The sequence below is a fragment of the Triticum urartu genome, chromosome 7, assembly GCF_003073215.2.
Source record: "Triticum urartu cultivar G1812 chromosome 7, Tu2.1, whole genome shotgun sequence".
Lineage (NCBI taxonomy): Eukaryota > Viridiplantae > Streptophyta > Magnoliopsida > Poales > Poaceae > Triticum > Triticum urartu.
Genome location: NC_053028.1, coordinates 236206608 through 236226779, shown reverse-complemented (window position 1 = coordinate 236226779; position 20172 = coordinate 236206608). Strand labels below are relative to the sequence as shown.

Sequence of the window (20172 nt, the reverse complement as noted above, 5' to 3'; positions counted from 1 at the left end):
TGCCCTCCGGCGGAGCGATTCCGCCGGGGGAACTTCTCTCTCGGAAGGGGAAATCATCGTCATCATCATCACCAACAACTCTCCCACCTTGGGGAGGGCAATCTCCACCAACATCTTCAACAGCACCAGCTCATCTCAAACCCTAGTTCATCTCTTGTGTTCAATCTTGTTACCGGAACTATAGATTGGTGCTTGTGGGTGACTAGTAGTGTTGATTACATTTTGTAGTTGATTACTATATGGTTTATTTGGTGGAATATTATATGTTTAGATCCAATATGTTATTTAATACCCCTCTGATCTTGAGCATGATTATCGTTTGTGAGTAGTTACTTTTGTTCTTGAGGTCACGGAAGAAATCATGTTGCAAGTAATCATGTGAACTTGATATGTGTTCGATATTTTGATAGTATGTATGTTGTGATTCCCTTAGTGGTGTCATGTGAATGTCGACTACATGACACTTCACCATATTTGGGCCTAAGGGAATGCATTGTGGAGTAGCAATTAGATGATGGGTTGCGAGAGTGACAGAAACTTAAACCCGGTTTATGCGCTATTCTGTAAGGGACCGATTAAATCCAAAAGTTTAATGTTATGGTTAGAATTTATTCTTAATACTTTTCTCGTAGTTGCGGATACTTGGGGGAGGGTTAATCATAAGTAGGAGGTTTGTTCAAGTAAGAACAGCACCTAAGAACCGGTCCACCCACATATCAAATTATCAACGTAGGGAACACAAATCAAACCAACATGGTGAAAGTGACTAGATGAAAATCCTGTGTACCCTCAAGAACGCTTTGCTTATCATAAGAAACAGTTTTGGCCTGTCCTTTGCCTCAAAAGAATTGGGCTACCTTGCTGCACTTTTTCTACTATTATCGTTACTTGCTTGTTACAAATTATCTTGCTATCAAACTACTCTGCTACTTACAATTCCCGCACTTGCACACATTGTTGGGGAACGTAGCAATAATTCAAAATTTTCCTACGTGTCACCAAGATCAATCTATGGAGTCATCTAGCAACGAGGGAGGAGTGGATCTACATACCCTTGTAGATCGCGCGCGGAAGCGTTCAAGAGAACGGGGTTGATGGAGTCGTACTCGTCGTGATCCGAATCACCGATGATCCTAGCGCCGAACGGACGGCACCTCCGCGTTCAACACACGTACGGAGCAGCGACGTCTCCTCCTTCTTGATCCAGCAAGGGAGGAGGAGAGGTTGATGGAGATCCAGCAGCACGACGGCGTGGTGGTGGAAGTAGCGGGATTCCAACAGGGCTTCGCCAAGCGCTGCGGGAGGAGGGGGATGTGTCACGGGAGGGAGAGGGAGGCGCCAGGGCTTAGGTGCGGCTGCCCTCCCTTCCCCCACTATATATAGGGCCAAGGGAGAGGGGGGCGCAGCCTTGGCCCTTCCTCCAAGGAAGGGTGCGGCCAGGGAGGAGTACATCCTCCCCAAGGCACCTAGGAGGTGCCTTCCCCCTTTAGGACTCTTCCTTTCCTTATCTCTTGGCGCATGGGCCTCTTGGGGCTGGTGCCCTTGGCCCATATAGGCCAAGGCGCACACCCCTACAGCCCATGTGGCCCCCCCGGGGCAGGTGGACCCCCTTGGTGGACCCCCGGACCCCTTTCGGCACTCCCGGTACAATACCGATAATGCGCGAAACTTTTCCGGCGACCAAAACAAGACTTCCCATATATAAATCTTTACCTCCGGACCATTACGGAACTCCTCGTGACATCCGGGATCTCATCCGGGACTCCGAACAACTTTCGGGTTACCGCATACTAATATCTCTATAACCCTAGCGTCACCGAACCTTAAGTGTGTAGACCCTACGGGTTCGGGAGACATGCAGACATGACCGAGATGACTCTCCGGTCAATAACCAACAGCGGGATATGGATACCCATGTTGGCTCCCACATGTTCCACGATGATCTCATCGGATGAACCACGATGTCAAGGACTTAATCAATCCCGTATTCAATTCCCTTTGTCTAGCGGTATTGTACTTGCCCGAGATTCGATCCATCGGTATCCGATACCTTGTTCAATCTCGTTACCGGCAAGTCTCTTTACTCGTTCCGTAACACATCATCCCGTGATCAACTCCTTGATCACATTGTGCACATTATGATGATGTCCTACCGAGTGGGCCCAGAGATACCTCTCCGTTTACACGGAGTGACAAATCCCAGTCTCGATTCGTGCCAACCCAACAGACACTTTCAGAGATACCTGTAGTGTACCTTTATAGCCACCCAGTTACGTTGTGACGTTTGGCACACCCAAAGCACTCCTACGGTATCCGAGAGTTGCACAATCTCATGGTCTAAGGAAATGATACTTGACATTAGAAAAGCTTTAGCATACGAACTACATGATCTTGTGCTAGGCTTAGGATTGGGTCTTGTCCATCACATCATTCTTCTAATGATGTGATCCCGTTATCAATGACATCCAATGTCCATGGTCAGGAAACCGTAACCATCTATTGATCAACGAGCTAGTCAACTAGAGGCTTACTAGGGACATGGTGTTGTCTATGTATCCACACATGTATCTGAGTTTCCTATCAATACAATTCTAGCATGGATAATAAACGATTATCATGAACAAGGAAATATAATAATAATCAATTTATCATTGCCTCTAGGGCATATTTCTAACAGTCTCCCACTTGCACTAGAGTCAATAATCCAGTTCACATCGATATGTGATTAACACTCAAGGTCACATCCCCATGTGACTAACACCCAAAGAGTTTACTAGAGTCAATAATCTAGTTCACATCGATATGTGATTAACACTCAAGGTCACATCCCCATGTGACTAACACCCGAAGAGTTTACTAGAGTCAATAATCTAGTTCACATTACCAAGTGATTAACACTCGATGAGTTCTGGGTTTGATCATGTTATGCTTGTGAGAGATGTTATAGTCAACGGGTCTGAATCTTTCATATCCGTATGTACTTCGCAAATTTCTATGTCATCTTGTAGATGCAACTACTACGTTACATTTGGAGCTATTCCAAATAACTGTTCTACTATACGAATCCAGTTTACTACTCAGAATAATCTGGATTAGTGTCAAAGTTTGCATCGGCGTAACCCTTTACGACGAACTCTTTTACCACCTCCATAATCGAGAAAATTCCTTAGTCCACTAGTTACTAAGGATAACTTTGACCACTGTCTTGTGATCCATTCTTGGATCACTCTTGTACCCCTTGACTGACTCATGGCAAGGCACATTTCAGGTGCGGTACACAGCATAGCATACTGTAGGGCCTATGTCTTAAGCATAGGGGACGACCTTCGTCCTTTCTCTCTATTCTGCCGTGGTCGAGCTTTAAGTCTTAACTTCATACCTTACAACTCAGGCAAGAACTCCTTCTTTGACTGATCCATCTTGAACACCTTCAAGATCAAGTCAAGGTATGTGCTCATTTGAAAGTACCTTTAAGCGTTTTGATCTATCCTTATAGATCTTGATGCTCAATGTTCAAGTAGCTTAATCCAGGCTTTCCATTGAAAAACACTTTCCAAATAACCCTATATGCTTTTCAGAAATTCTACATCATTTCTGATCAACAATATGTCAACAACATATATTCATCAGAAATTCTATAGTGCTCCCACTCACTTCTTTGGAAATACAAGTTTCTCATAAACTTTGTATACACCCAAAATCTTTGATCATCTCATCATAGCATACATTCCAACTCCGAGATGCTTACTCCAGTCCTTAGAAGGATTGTTGGAGCTTTGCATACTTATTAGCATCTTTCAGGATTGACAAAACCTTCCGGTTGTATCACATACAACCTTTCCTCAAGAAAATCGTCGAGGAAACAATGTTTTGACATCCTATCTGCAAGATTTCATAAATAATGCAGTAATCGCTAATATAATTCCAACAGACTCTTGGCATCGCTACGAGTGAGAAAGTCTCATCATAGTCAACTCCTTGAACTTGTCGGAAAAGAATCTTAACGACAAGTCGAGCTTTCTTAATGGTGATACTTACCATCATTGTCTGTCTTCCTTTTAAAATCTATCTGTACTCAATAGCCTTACGACTATCGAGCCGTTCTGCCAAAGTCTACACTTTGTTTTCATACATGGATCCTCTCTCGGATTTTATGGCCTCGAGCCATTTTGGAATCCAGGCCCACCATCGCTTCTCCATAGCTCGTAGGTTCATTGTTGTCTAGCAACATGACTTTCAAGACAGGATTACGTACCACTCTGAAGTAGTACGCATCCTTGTCATCCCACGAGGTTTGGTAGTGACTTGATCTGAAGTTTCATAAGCTTCCACTTCAATTGGTGTAGGTGCCACAGGAACAACTCCCGTGCCCTGCCACACACTAGTTGAAGAGACGGTTCAATAACCTCATCAAGTCTCCACCATCCTCCCACTCAATTCTTTCGAGAGAAACTTTTCCTCGAGAAAGGACCCGATTCTTGAAACAATCCCTTATTGCTTTCGGATCTGAGACAGGAGGTATACCCAACTGTTTTGGGTGTCCTATGAAGATGCATTTATCCGCTTTGGGTTCGAGCTTATCAGCCTGAAACTTTTTCACATAAGCGTCGCAGCCCCAAACTTCTAAGAAATGATAGCTTAGGTTTCTCTAAACCATAGTTCATATGGTGTCATCTCATCGGAATTACGTGGTGCCCTATTTAAAGTGAATGTGGTTGTCTCTAATGCCTAACCCATAAACTATCGTGGTAATTCGATAAGAGACATCATGGTATGCATCATATCCAATAGGGTGCAGTTATGATGTTCGGACACACCATCACACTATGGTGTTCCAGGCTGTATTAGCTGTGAAACAATTTCCACAATGTCTTAATTCTGTGCCAAACTCGTAATTCAGATATTCATCTCTATGATCATATCATAGATATTTTATCCTCTTGTCACAACGATCTTTCAACTTCACCCTGAAATTACTTGAACCTTTCAATAATTCAGACTCGTGATTCATCAAGTAAATATACTCAACATCTACTCAAATCATCTGTGAAGTAAGAACATAACGATATCCACTACATGCCTCAGCACTCATTGGATTGCACACATCAAAATGTATTACTTCCAACAAGTTGCTTTCTAGTTCCATTTTACTGAAAACGAGGCTTTCAGTCATCTTGCCCATGTGGTATGATTTGCATGTCTCAAGTGATTCAAAATCAAGTGAGTCCAAACGGTCCATTTGCATGGAGTTTCTTCATGCATATACACCAATAGACATGGTTCGCATGTCTCAAACCTTTCAAAACAAGTGAGCCCAAAGATCCATCAACATGGAGCTTCTTCATGCGTTTTATACCGATATGACTTACGTGGCAGTGCCACAAGTAGGTGGTACTATCATTAATATCTTTTGGCATGAACATGTGTATCACTACGATCGAGATTCAATAAACCATTCATTTCAGGTGTAAGACCATTGAAGGTATTATTCAAATAAACAGAGTAACCATTATTCTCTTTAAATGAATAACCGTATTGCGATAGACATAATCCAATCATGTCTATGCTCAACGCAAACACCAATCTCGATGGTAGAGGGAGTGTACGATATTTGATCAACCTTGGAAATACTTCCAACACATATCGTCATCTCACCTTTAGCTAGTCTCCGTTTATTCCGTAGCTTTTATTTCGAGTTACTAACACTTAGCAACCGAACCGGTATCTAATACCCTGGTGCTACTAGGAGTACTAGTAAAGTACACATTAACATAATACATCCAATATACTTCTATCGACCTTGCCAGCCTTCTCATCTACCAAGTATCTAGGGTAATTCTGCTCTAGTGGTTGTTCCCCTTATTACAGAAGCACTTAGTCTCGGGTTTGGGTTCAACCTTGGGTTTCTTCACTAGAGCAGCAGCTGATTTGCCGTTTCATGAAGCATCCCTTTTTGCCCTTGCCCTTCTTGAAACTAGTGGTTTCACCAACCATCAACAATTGATGCTCCTTCTTGATCTCTACTTTGTGGTGTCAAACATCGCGAATATCTCAAGGATCATCATATATGTCCCTGATATATTATAGTTCATCACGAAGCTCAAGCAGCTTGGTGGTAATGACTTCGGAGAACCATCATTATTTCATCTGGAAGATCAACTCCCACTCGATTCAAGCGATTATTGTACTCAGACAATCTGAGCACAAGTTCAACAATTGAGCTTTTCTCCCTTAGTTTGCAGGCTAAGAAAATCGTCGGAGGTCTTATACCTCTTGACGTGGGCACGAGCCTGAAATCCCAATTTCAGCCCTCGGAACATCTCATATGTTCTGCGATGTTTCAAAAACGTCTTTGGTGCCTCAATTCTAAACTATTTAGCATTACGCACTGAACTATCATGTAGTCATCAAAATGTGTATGTCAGATGTTCGCAACATCCACAGACGACGTTCGAGGTTCAGCACACTGAGCGGTGCATTAAGGACATAAGCCTTCTATGAAGCAATGAGGACAATCCTCAGTTTACGGACCTAGTCCGCATAATTGCTACTATCAACTTTCAACTAAATTTTCTCTAGGAACATATCTAAATAGTAGAACTGAAGAGCGAGTTACGACATAATTTGCGAAGACCTTTTGACTATGTTCAGGATAATTAAGTTCATCTTGTGAACTCCCACTCATATAGACATCCCTCTAGTCATCTAAGTGATTACATGATCCGAGTCAACTAGGCCGTGTCCGATCATCACGTGAGACGGACTAGTCAACATCGGTGAACATCTTCATGTTGATCGTATCTTCTATACGACTCATGCTCGACCTTTCGGTCTCTTGTGTTCCGAGGCCATGTCTGTACATGCTAGGCTCGTCAAGTTAACCTAAGTGTTTCGCATGTGTTCCGAGGCCATGTCTGTACATGCTAGGCTCGTCAACACCCGTTGTATTCGAACGTAAGAATCTATCACACCCGATCATCACGTGGTGCTTCGAAACGACGAACTTTCGCAACGGTGCACAGTTAGGGGGAACACTTTCTTGAAATTTTAATGAGGGGTCATCTTATTTACTACCGTCGTTCTAAGCAAATAAGATGTATAAACATGATAAACATCACATGCAATCAAATAGTGACATGATATGGCCATCATCACTTTGCTCCTCTTGATCTCCATCTTCGGGGCTCCATGATCATCATCGTCACCGGCATGACACCATGATCTCCATCATCATGATCTCCATCATCGTGTCTCCATGAAGTTGTCTCGCCAACTTATTACTTCTACTACTATGGCTACCGGTTAGCAATAAAGTAAAGTAATTACATGACGTTTATGTTGACACGCAGGTCATAAATAAATTAAGACAACTCCTACGGCTCCTGCCGGTTGTCATACTCATCGACATGCAAGTCGTGATTCCTATTACAAGAACATGATCAATCTCATACATCACATATCATTCATCACATTCTTCTTGGCCATATCACATCACATAGCATACCCTGCAAAAACAAGTTAGACGTCCTCTAATTGTTGTTTGCATGTTTTACGTGGCTGCTATGGGTTTCTAGCAAGAACGTTTCTTACCTACGCAAAAACCACAACGTGATATGCCAATTGCTATTTACCCTTCATAAGGACCCTTTTCATCGAATCCGATCCGACTAAAGTGGGAGAGACAGACACCCGCTAGCCACCTTATGCAACTAGTGCATGTCAGTCGGTGGAACCAGTCTCACGTAAGAGTACGTGTAAGGTCGGTCCGGGCCGCTTCATCCCACAATGCCACCGAATCAAGATTGGACTAGTAACGGTAAGCATATTGAACAAAATCAACGCCCACAACTACTTTGTGTTCTACTCGTGCATAGAAACTACGCATAGACCTAGCTCATGATGCCACTGTTGGGGAACGTAGCAATAATTCAAAATTTTCCTATGTGTCACCAAGATCAATCTATGGAGTCATCTAGCAATGAGGGAGGAGTGGATCTACATACCCTTGTAGATCGCGCGCGGAAGCGTTCAAGAGAACGGGGTTGATGGAGTCGTACTCGTCGTGATCCAAATCACCGATGATCCTAGCGCCGAACGGACGGCACCTCCGCGTTCAACACACGTATGGAGCAGCGACGTCTCCTCCTTCTTGATCCAGCAAGGGGGGAGAAGAGGTTGATGGAGATCCAGCAGCACGATGGTGTGGTGGTGGAAGTAGCGGGATTCCAACAGGGCTTCGCCAAGCGCTGCGGGAGGAGGGAGATGTGTCACGGGAGGGAGAGGGAGGCGCCAGGGCTTAGGTGCGGCTGCCCTCCCTTCCCCCACTATATATAGGGCCAAGGGAGAGGGGGGGCGCAGCCTTGGCCCTTCCTCCAAGGAAGGGTGCGGCCAGGGAGGAGTCCATCCTCCCCAAGGCACCTAGGAGGTGCCTTCCCCCTTTAGGACTCTTCCTTTCCTTATCTCTTGGCGCATGGGCCTCTTGGGGCTGGTGCCTTTGGCCCATATAGGCCAAGGCGCACACCCCTACAGACCATGTGGCCCCCCGGGGCAGGTGGACCCCCTTGGTGGACCCCCGGACCACTTTCGGCACTCCTGGTACAATACCGATAATGCGCGAAACTTTTCCGGCGACCAAAACAAGACTTCCCATATATAAATCTTTACCTCCGGACCATTCCGGAACTCCTCGTGACGTCTGGGATCTCATCCGGGACTCCGAACAACTTTCGGGTTACCGCATACTAATATCTCTATAACCCTAGCGTCACCGAACCTTAAGTGTGTAGACCCTACGGGTTCGGGAGACATGCAGACATGACCGAGATGACTCTCCGGTCAATAACCAACAGCGGGATCTGGATACCCATGTTGGCTCCCACATGTTCCACGATGATCTCATCGGATGAACCACGATGTCAAGGACTTAATCAATCCCGTATTCAATTCCCTTTGTCTAGCGGTATTGTACTTGCCCGAGATTCGATCGTCGGTATCCGATACCTTGTTCCCAGAGATACCTCTCCGTTTACACGGAGTGACAAATCCCAGTCTCGATTCGTGCCAACCCAACAGACACTTTCGAAGATACCTGTAGTGTACCTTTATAGCCACCCAGTTACGTTATGACGTTTGGCACACCCAAAGCACTCCTACGGTATCCGAGAGTTGCACAATCTCAGGTCTAAGGAAATGATACTTGACATTAGAAAAGCTTTAGCATACGAACTACATGATCTTGTGCTAGGCTTAGGATTGGGTCTTGTCCATCACATCATTCTTCTAATGATGTGATCCCGTTATCAATGACATCCAATGTCCATGGTCAGGAAACCGTAACCATCTATTGATCAACGAGCTAGTCAACTAGAGGCTTACTAGGGACATGGTGTTGTCTATGTATCCACACATGTATCTGAGTTTCCTATCAATACAATTCTAGCATGGATAATAAACGATTATCATGAACAAGGAAATATAATAATAATCAATTTATCATTGCCTCTAGGGCATATTTCCAACACACATTACCTTGCTGGAAACCACTTGTCATTTGCTTCTGCTCCTTGTTGGGTTCGACACTCTTACTTATCGAAAAGAGCTACAATTGATCCCCTATACTTGTGGGTCATCAACATTAGGTCACCAAATCACATAACTCATATAATACTATATCGTCAACGAACGTTAAGCGTGCGGACCCTACGGGTTCGAGAACTATGTAGACATGACCGAGACACCTCTCCGGTCAATAACCAATAACGGAACCTGGATGCTCATATTGGTCCTACATATTCTACGAAGATCTTTATCAGTTGAACCGTAATGACAACATACGCAATTCCCTTTGTCCATCGGTATGTTACTTGCCCGAGATTTGATCGTCGGTATCTTCATACCTACTTCAATCTCGTTACGGGCAAGTCTTTTTACTTATTCCATAATACATCATCCTGCAACTAACTCATTAGTCACTTTGCTTGCAAGGCTTCTTATGATGTGTATTACCGAGAGGGCCCAGAGATACCTCTTCGATACTCGGAGTGACAAATCCTAACATCGATCTATGCCAACTCAACAAACACCTTCGAAGATACCTGTAGAACATCTTTATAATCATCCAGTTATGTTATGACGTTTGATAGCACACAGGGCATTCCTTCGGTATCCGAGAGTTGCATAATCTCATAGTCGAAGGAATATGTATTTGACATGAAGAAAGCAATAGCAATAAAACTGAACAATCAATATGCTATGCTAATGGATAGGTCTTGTCCATCACATCATTCTCCTAATGATGTGATCATGTTCATCAAATGACAACACATGTCTACGGTTAGGAAACTTAACCATCTTTGATTAACGAGCTAGTCTAGTAGAGGCTTACTAGGGACACAGTGTTTTGTCTATGTATCCACACATGTATCAAGTTTCCGGTTAATACAATTCTAGCATGAATAATAAACATTTATCATGATATAAGGAAATATAAAATAACAACTTTATTATTGCCTCTAGGGCATATTTCCTTCAAGCGTATCAAAAGCTTTGGAGATGTCTAACTTAAGGAACACGCCGGCTTCCTTCCTTCCATGAATCTTCCTCGCAACTTGGCAAACAAGCAGAAAGTTGTCATGCAGATTTCGGCCAAGAATGAACACCGACTTGTTAGCAGCAACTACTTCCTTCATCCTCCTTCTGGCCCGGATAGCAAGCATCTTGGCGAAGATTTTCGCAGCACCGTGAGTTAAGCTGATGGGCCGGAAATCCCCCACTACTTCAGCGTCCGGTTTCTTTGGGATCAACACAATATGGGCTCTGTTAAGCTTGGCAAATCCCCGGCCGTCACCAACGTATAACTTCATCAAGACAACAATGACATCCTATTTGATAATGGGCCAAGCACGCTGGTAGAAAGCACCAATGAATCCATCTGGCGCCGGGGCTCGATCAGGTGGCAGCTCCTTGACGGCGTTCCATATCTCGTCTTCGGTGAAAATACCATCCAACCCCTGCAGATCACAGCCCAGAATGTTCAAGAACTCCAAGTCCACTGTCTCCTCCCTGGCGTTGGCTGTGCCCAACAGCTCCTCATAGGCCGAGGTGAAAATTTCAGCCATGCGATCATGCTCAGTGGCAATCTCATCGTCCTTTCTGACCTTGAAGATGTAGTTTTTCGCTCACCTCCCATTCGCCGCCAATTGAAAGAGTTTGGTGTTGGCGTCACCTTTCTTCAACCATCTCAATCTAGACCTTTGTCTGGCTATCGTGCGCTCGAGGGAAGCCAATCCCAGAACATTCATCTTAAGCATTCCTCCGAGCTCAAGGGTCTCACGTCCTGTGCACGATCAAGCTTGATCCATCGTCCTTTCTGACCTTGAAGATGTAGTTTTTCGCTCACCTCCCATTCGCCACCAATTGAAAGAGTTTGGTGTTGGCGTCACCTTCCTTCAACCACCTCAATCTAGACCTCTGTCTGGCTATCGTGCGCTCGAGGGAAGCCAATCCCAGAACATTGATCTTAAGCATTCCTCCGAGCTCAAGGGTCTCACGTCCTGTGCACGAGAAGCTTGAGGATCACGTAGTTTGCCACGGCAATCATCAGCTTAGTATTGCCAACTTTCCTTTACTCATTGTACTCTGAAACTGCAATCCTTCAGCCACATTTCATTTCACGGGTGGCTGTGTAGCACTACTAGAGACCAAGTTGTGATGACAAATTGGCAATATTGCCCGGCATGTCCTCAGCTGCCATTTATGCTCATGTGCTCAGCATCTGATAATAAACTCAGTGATGGCATTGGCACCTGACATTGCAAATGGCCTGGGGTTTGTATAACACATCCAACCAAACCACAGATGATAAAATAAAATAAAAACCAGCTTTCTCCCCAAGACCCGACGACAGTCCTCAGGGGATCGGTCAAACAAGAGAGCATTACATTAATCAACCGCAGATTCACATTAAAATACATCCGGTACTCTGTTAAGGAGGGCTACCCAACGAAATCAGACCAGAAAATTGGTCAATAGTACAGCAATGAGAAGAAAAATAAAAACACAATCCCGCGACAAGCACATGAAAAGCTCTCACGACAATAGTACATGAAAATAGAAAAATACGAGAACCGGGAAGGAAGGTCAGGTCAGGCTTGCGTCAAACAAGCTGAGCGCTACAAATGCCTTCCTCCTTTTAACCCTATATACTAGTTGTAGTACATGAGCTGCTGCGCCGACGTCTGGTTCGGGTAGCCGTCGTACAGGGCCTGGGAGCCAGCAGCGAGTAGCCCTGCGGATACCTGGCCCGCGAGGCCGTGCTGGCCAGCAATCTGCCCTGCCGCCGCCTGGCTCAAGGCAAGCTGCCTCTGATAGGCTAGAAGTTCGGCTGCTGTGAAGCCTTGCGGCACACCAGCCATTGCTACGGGTTGATATGAAGCAATCGGGGGCGGCAGCGGCTTAGAAGATGTCCCGGGCGGGGTTGGTTTGTTGCCCCATGAGCACTACAAGGTAACACAGGAACAGATGATGAAATTGCATGAACAATTGTGTCAAGAATAAAGAGGGCACAAAAGCAAAATAAATAATTGCTCTGGAGGTTACCTTGATTGGTTTGCCGCGAACAACCAATCCATTGGCCATCTGAATAGCTAACGCTGCTTCACCATGGGTACTGTACCTTATAAATCCAAACCCTTTTTCCTGTTGAACACGAACCTCCTCAATAGCCCCGACCCCTAAGTTGTAGAAATGGCGGTGAAGCTCATCCCGATTAACCTGACCAGTTAAGGAAAAGGATAAATTAAAGGTCAGCCTATCCTAAAATTTTCAGCTGACAAGAAAAAACCAGAGAAGTAACTCCATAAATGACATGGGAAGGAAACGGCGCTAGCAGAAACTTGTTTTTACTGTTTTACCTCATGTCCAAGGTTGCCAACGTAAACCGTTGTGAAATCAGGGTTGTTCTCTGGATTTTCTTTGCTTCCTGTATCCTGATTTGCCTCCATTGCTACAGAAGAAAGATGGACAGAGGCAAAATCAGCAGCTATTTTACTGGCTAAAATCATTATTATTCAAAACACGGCCAGGTGATTCCTTTCATAACATTCGTTGAGCTTAACATGAGAACAAATCTACCGTTGAACTAAAAATACTTGTCATTATAGACACCTGACCTGCATTACTGGAACCACCATTTGTTAGTACAACTGCATTATGATTGTCCGTTTCTTGTTTCTCTTCTGCGTTGGTCTTTGTTGCCCAGTTGCACCTTATTTGTCTACTGCCAAGCCATTTACCTGTTGCAAACATTAGTTTGCAAGACTTAGACGGTTCGAATATCAAAATATCAGTAGAAAATAGAAAGAAAAATGTAATCAGCTGTAAGTTCCAACACTGGCATACCAGTCATTTCAGTTATAGCAGTTTCAGCTTCCTGCACCAAGAAACAACATAGTATTGGGTGACACACTGATAGAGGTAAAACACTAGGGTCTAGCTTGAAATTGTAAGTGTAGGACTGATCAAAATACCAGTCTCCATTTCTCAAAGAAGTTAGATATGCTCTAGTGAGTTTACTTTTTTTTTTTTTTTGACATGCTGGAGAGTTTAGTTGTTACTAAAGGAAGCTTCATTCAGTCATCAAACATCATGTTCATCTTAGACTAAATGCAAAATTGATACTACAGTTTGAATTTTGATTGGGTGATGCAAGGAGACAGGCAAATTTCAAATTTTCAATACCAGAGAAATAATTTGATTAATAGGAAAAAAATGTAACATATAAAAATGGTTTGCTAAACATGAGAACTAAACAAGAAATATACTCCATCAGTATCAAATAGCTCAAACCAGACTATTAGGTAGTAGATATTAAGGTGGGTATTAGACTCATGCGATCAAAATGGTAAGACTACTGGAAAATGCAAAAGAGAAATGGTCTTAGTTGTTCATACCTGCTGATTACGGAAGGAGACAAAGCCATAACCTCTGGAGCGTCCAGTTTTATTATCCCACATGACTCGAGCATCACTGATCATAAATGGCAGGCATGAACAACTGAAAAGCTGCAGCGAAACAGTAGTAGAAATAAAGGGGAACTAAAAACTTACGAGCAAGAAGGATATGCTGAGAAACAGGCATAAAGAGTTGCATCATTCACTTCAGAACTTAAATCACCAACAAAAATATGGAAATGCCCTGGAATAATTCAATGGGCACGGTTAACCAAACAAAGGTTAATTAGAAAAGGAAAACAAGACACGAGAAGGTTTAAAGTATCTCACCAGATGTATCCTCCCTTTGTGTACTTGCATACGCCCAGTTCACCTTGATTGCTTGACCGTATCTGGGCGAAATAATTCAAAATGAACAGCATTAGAAGTTGATTCGGGACTCCAGAATCTTTGTTGCTGAAATTAGTTAAATATACCAGAACTTACATGTGACGCCCATGAAGGGTCATTATTGCAAGAGCTGCTGACCTCCGATCATAGTAGTCAACAAACCCAAAGGAAGACTGCAGAGAACAAGAGATAATCCTTGTCAAACAGATGAAAATTGACTGACAACAGTGGGCTTTTTGCCTATTTAGCAACATGTTCAGTAGCATACCAAAAGAACCAGTATATATTTTCAAGAAAATACAAAGGCATTGTGTCTTGATGCATTCACAGAAAAGTAATTATATGTACAAGCCTAGGCAAATTTCCCTACACACACTACAAGGATAAATCCCTCCGATCCGGATTAATTTACACAGCCTCTATACAACATTGTATAGAGGTTGTGTCAATTAATTCGAGTTGGAGTGATGAATAAGCATGTTCACCGTAGCGCTGGGCATAAAAACCGACAAACCGAACGCCGAACCGATACCTATACCAAATAAATCGAAATTTCGTTTTTTATCCTTGGTGCAAGAAAATTCAGTTTTTGCATTCACTAACCATATTAAGTTCGGCCTTCAGTATACATATCGGTAAAACCGAGAAATACCGAACTATACACGAGAAAGCCTGAACAAACGACCGAAGCTTTGGGACACGTCGCTGACTCGTTCGCATGTGACCACTAGTCGCTCCCATGACCAATGGGTCCAAGGCCCAAGCCCAATAATGTGTAGTTCTCTGTGAGCTAGCTGAGCGTGAAACGCTGCAGTCGATGCTGGCAAACTGGCAGGTCGTAGCCTCTCTTTTAGTCCCACCTTGCCTGGCTAAGTGGGAAGGGAGTAGATAGCTCAGCTATATAAGAGGGCTGGGAGATAACGCTACGTTACAAATCCAAAGAGAAGTATTATTCGGTTAAACTGAAAACCGAACCGAAATTCCCGGTTAACCGAATTTTCAGTTTCATGTTCCAGGTAGCTATTTTTGGTTAGCATTCTCATTAACCGAATTAAAAATTAAATCAAACGGTACTAACCGAATTTTCGGTTTCTACCGAACACCCAGGCCTGGTTCACGGCAAGTAGGGTACAGGGCAGCAATGGGCTAAAACGTTAAAAATGTTGGGATGTCAAGACATCGGCGTTCTTTAATTCTTTATCAAACCTATGGTTCAGTACAAGAGGTGCATGAACAAAATCCATCAAGGTAATTGGAAGGCGAAATCCCTTTAAAGCAATGAATTTTCATGTGATTTTGCTAGTATAATTGCACATTACAGGTGTAGAAGTGCACCTTTTCTTTCCGGATGAGCTTGCATCTTTCCACAGGACCAGAGCCCTGGAAAACTTCAATCAGAAGGCTCTCAGTGACATTAGGGTGTACGTTTCCTACATACCTAGTTGTCACGACATCACAAATCAGATCAGAGTCAGAAAACAATCGATAAAAAAATCAAGATAGATAGCATGCAGCCATATTTAATGATGATTTAATAATAACTAAACAATAAAATAAATTAGCAACAGATTAAATGGTAAATTATGCTGATTTAAATTTTACCATGGGTTGTTATGATATTCATTTGAAAAATTCATCTTAGAATTCCACATTGATTTTAAAATTAAACCACGATTTGCATGACTAAAGGGAAAAGGACTAAGCTAAAAATCATATGGAGGTGAAAACACGAAAGAACACCGAAAGCACTCACACACTGCGACATGTGGATGGATCAAACCCAGGTGGGAGATTGCCATTTGAAACAGGCTCCATCTGCAAAATGTAAAAATAAAAAAAATAAAAAGAAGATACATGCTGATGCCGAAACTAGTTGAGGAGCAAAGAGAAATAAATAACATATAAAAGATGATAAAATTAAAATCAATGTAATAGGAACAAAATCCCAGTTCTCCAAAGTCGTGTTTTACGCCATTATAATAATGACTCAAATGTTGTGTTACATCCAAACATCTCTCTCTCACACACCCTATGTTTCAACTGTCTGCTAGACCTATGTGCTGTGCATATGCACCATTGATCTCACATCGATTTAACAACCCGTGAGCAACAATCAATGTATCATGAATAGGCCAATGCAATTGACAAGATTTGTACAGATGGTGACAGCAGTAGCCCTTGCTCTTAAGAGTACAAGAGACACAGAAAGCAATTTTAATTTAAAACATGGCGTTCATTGTGTTGCAAAAATCATGACTCAAAGCATACAACAATTTTCAAGGTTCATACCAAGATCGACATGCAATACAGCTATCACACGTGCATACAAATAACCGATGTGAAGCATATCCTGAACAGATAACGAGGCAAGGAGCATATGAAAACAAAAACAAGTAAATGTAATTGCCTCGCATCTACCCAGCCAATGTGCTTCGAATACCAATAACAATGGAGCAATGTTCCAACCAACCGGAGCACAACAAGACATGCGCCACCATGCAAATGCAACACAGATGGAAATAGCAGCTGCTCCATTCCACGGAAGAAACTTCAGCTATCAAGCCAAAAGTCGCTAAAGAACAACATACACCTACCCCCAACAACTTCAGGGAAAAGGGGGGGAACGCACCACCAAGCAAACAACAATCTTCCGCGCTCACAGACAGATCGGCGTGCATTGCTGCGCCCGAATGCACGAGTAAACAAATAGATCAGGAACCGAGGAAATAGAGGGCGACCTGAGTCATGGCCGCGGCGGCGGCGGCGGCGAGGACACCGGACTGATACTGCTGCTGCTGCAGCGCCTGCTGCATCAGGAGAGCCTGCTGCTGTTGCTGCTGCTGCTGCCGGAGCCTCTGCTGCTGCTGCTGTTGCTGCTGGCTCGCGCCGGCGCCATTCATCTCCTCTGACTCCGACCAGATCGAAACACCGGGGGACCGAGGGCCCGCGCGAACCGATCGACGGATCGGCGGATTGGATCCAACAGATCAATAGATTTGGTGGCGAATTTCTCGCGGCGGATCGAGCAGGGGAACGGAGGAAGAGGAGGTGAGATTTTTCCTCGTATTTTCTCTCTCTCGCTCGCTCGCTCTCTCTCTCCTCTTTTTTCTCCCTCTGTTTTCTCCTCGTCGGACTCCAATGGAGATTAGGGAGGGTGGAGGGGCAGTACGGGGATTTTGCCTATCCGGGGGAGATGACGTGGAGTTTTCTGTGTGGCTCCCCAATCCCATGGCTCAGTGACAGGTGGACCCGGTGATCCTGCCTCCAACTGTGCTTGCTAGGATTTGGGTCGGTTTTTCAAATATAAACAGGGATATGATCATATGATAATGGTTGTTGTGTCTGTTTTGTGAAACGGATCGGATAGTGCTTTTTTAACAAAGTACAATGCAAGCGTTTATATACACGCGCATACACTCATCCCTATGAACGTACACATGCACACTTTATTCCTATGAGCATTTTTAAAAGACTGAGTCGGTATATCATCTTGAAATTTACGAAGTCACCGTAGGCATTCCGTCGTCGACGGAAACGTCAATATCACAGTCTTTCTAACCATCCAATCACAGGTTGGTTCGCGATCGGATAGTGCTCTTATTATTTCCATTTCCATATTTTCAAAATGAATACGGATGTGAATATGGGTGTTATCAGATACGAATGTCAATCGGGTGCTACTCGAATACGGATACATATCAGATGTTTACTCGATTCGGAATGGATACGAATAATAGCGACATGTTGCTTAAGAAAATTAGTCGATAGCTATTTGACATGAAATAATCAACCTAAGACATGCAATAAGTCAAGGATAAATATATTTATGATCAATACCACTATAATGCATAATAATTTCTAAGTATAATCATAAAAAGGGTACAATTTGACCACTTATTTGGCTTTTATGTTGGATAATTGACATACTGGGGCTTGAATTTTGAAAGTTACCTCCCATACTCTGATTCGGATATGGATATATCTATTTCCATATGCATCTTTGTGTCAAAATCTCACACCATATTTATTTTTAATCCTTTAAATAAATTCATATGCAGATAATTTCCATTTCCATTTTAGTTCGGATGCGGATGTTTCGGATACGAATAGGCATTTTCTTGAATACAAATATACGATATTTTGAATTATCCACTACCAGATTCCACCCCCCCCCCCTAGTTTTGCCCAAATATCATGCATAATTTGGGCTCTCACATCATATGTTGAAATTTTCAAAAAAAAACATCACATGTTGAGAACTTGAGATTTGTACTATGTAGAATTACCCTGGTTTCACTATAGGTTGATCAAATGTGGTGTTATGGGTCCATTTGTCATGCATGATTTAAAAGGATTTTACTCCCTCCGATCCGAATTAATTGACGCAACCTCTATATACAACAGGGTTGAACAAATAATGTGCTTCTTACAATAAATTAGTTGCAGAAGTAATAAGTAATGTGTATTGTAGATATATACTGAAGTTAATTTTCTCATGGAACCAATGAAAGCTTATGGAAGAATAGTTGAGATTGTGGTGTAGGAAGTTATCACTACTAGGAGAAAGCCTACTAGCAGCGCTGGAAATACCTACAGCGGTAGCGTTGGGTCCAGCGCTACTGTTAACGCGCTACAGCTAAGTTGTAGCAGCAGCGCTGCTCGGACCAGCGCTACTAATAAGTATGGTTAGCAGTAGAGTTGCTCCAACTAGCGCTCCAGCTAATTATCTGTAGCGTTGCACTATAGCAAATGTTGTTGCTAAACCAGCGTTGTCGCTAGACGCCTACCAGCGCTACTGCTAATATTGTTGCTTTTATATTTTTATTTCCCCTCTACGTATTTGTGATATATTTGTGCATGCTCTATATAGTAGTTTCATCATAGCATAACAAACATACATTATTCTCATCATATCATACACATAGAGTAGTCTCGTCACACCATCATCATCATCATCATCCAGCACAAATATCATCACAACTTGAAAATAGAAATACACAAGTCATGTCATGTCTCGAATAAATGCAACTGCATGGTCATGGCACACACACAAGTTTTATCATCTCTATCTAAACCATGAAGTAGAAGAGAAGAGCGATCAACATGAGCAAGAGCGCGACTATGTAGTACTTCTTGAGGCACCTGTTTCGATCCCTCTCTTGCCGGAGCGTCCGCCTCAAGTAACTATTTTCCGCTTCGGCTCTATTATCGAACCCTCTGTGGCTAGCGCCCGGGTACCTGTCCACCTGGGCCTGAGCGTCTGGCCAGTGGTCGTACACTCCTGAAACCCTCCCAATGAATACGACGTAGCAGTCCTTCGCCATCTATGATCTATGTACCTGCATCGTCCGTTAATGAATTCAACGATAATATGCAACATAATGTACTTAAGAAACACAAAGAGGCATAATTAGCAAAATACAAGCAACCTATAGTAAACATAAATAACGAAGTTCCTCATACCCAAACTAATTAATTAGAGCAATCTACGCTGGTTCAGGAGGACGGTTTAATTACATCACAGAGTTTCGCTGTGCATAAATTCAAAGTTTTGCCATAGAAAGACAGTAGTGACACATTGCCATCGACAATCAGTCCTCCATGTCGGCGGTCCAATCTTCATAGTCGGGGAGAAAGCAACCGAGCTTATTGAAAGGCTTTAGGTCCAGACGCTGAGCGAGTAGCAGTGCTCGGACATCATCCCGCATGATTGGCCCATGGTAGAACATCCCTGTTAGTTCGAGGACATCCTTCATGATCACTTGGGCAAGTTCACACTGTGCGTGATAAAACTCAGCTCGGATTTGATGATCCGGTGTCCTTACTATGCTTG

At 43.3% G+C, this 20172-nt stretch overlaps 1 protein-coding gene across 1 annotated transcript; it reads right to left on the bottom strand.

Annotated features, from left to right (window-relative positions):
• Positions 1-11916: 11916 nt before the first annotated feature.
• LOC125519252 (RNA-binding protein 208) lies at positions 11917-17480 on the bottom strand. The gene is made up of 12 exons (XM_048684115.1): positions 17078-17480; positions 16093-16154; positions 15675-15777; positions 14436-14512; positions 14280-14341; positions 14106-14193; positions 13950-14025; positions 13399-13429; positions 13170-13292; positions 12912-13003; positions 12598-12771; positions 11917-12497 (listed from the first exon to the last, which is right to left on the bottom strand). The coding sequence occupies exons 1-12, from the start codon at positions 17237-17239 to the stop codon at positions 12204-12206; spliced, it is 1344 nt and encodes a 447-aa protein (XP_048540072.1). The 5' UTR covers positions 17240-17480; the 3' UTR covers positions 11917-12203.
• Between the last annotated feature and the right edge of the window lie 2692 nt (positions 17481-20172).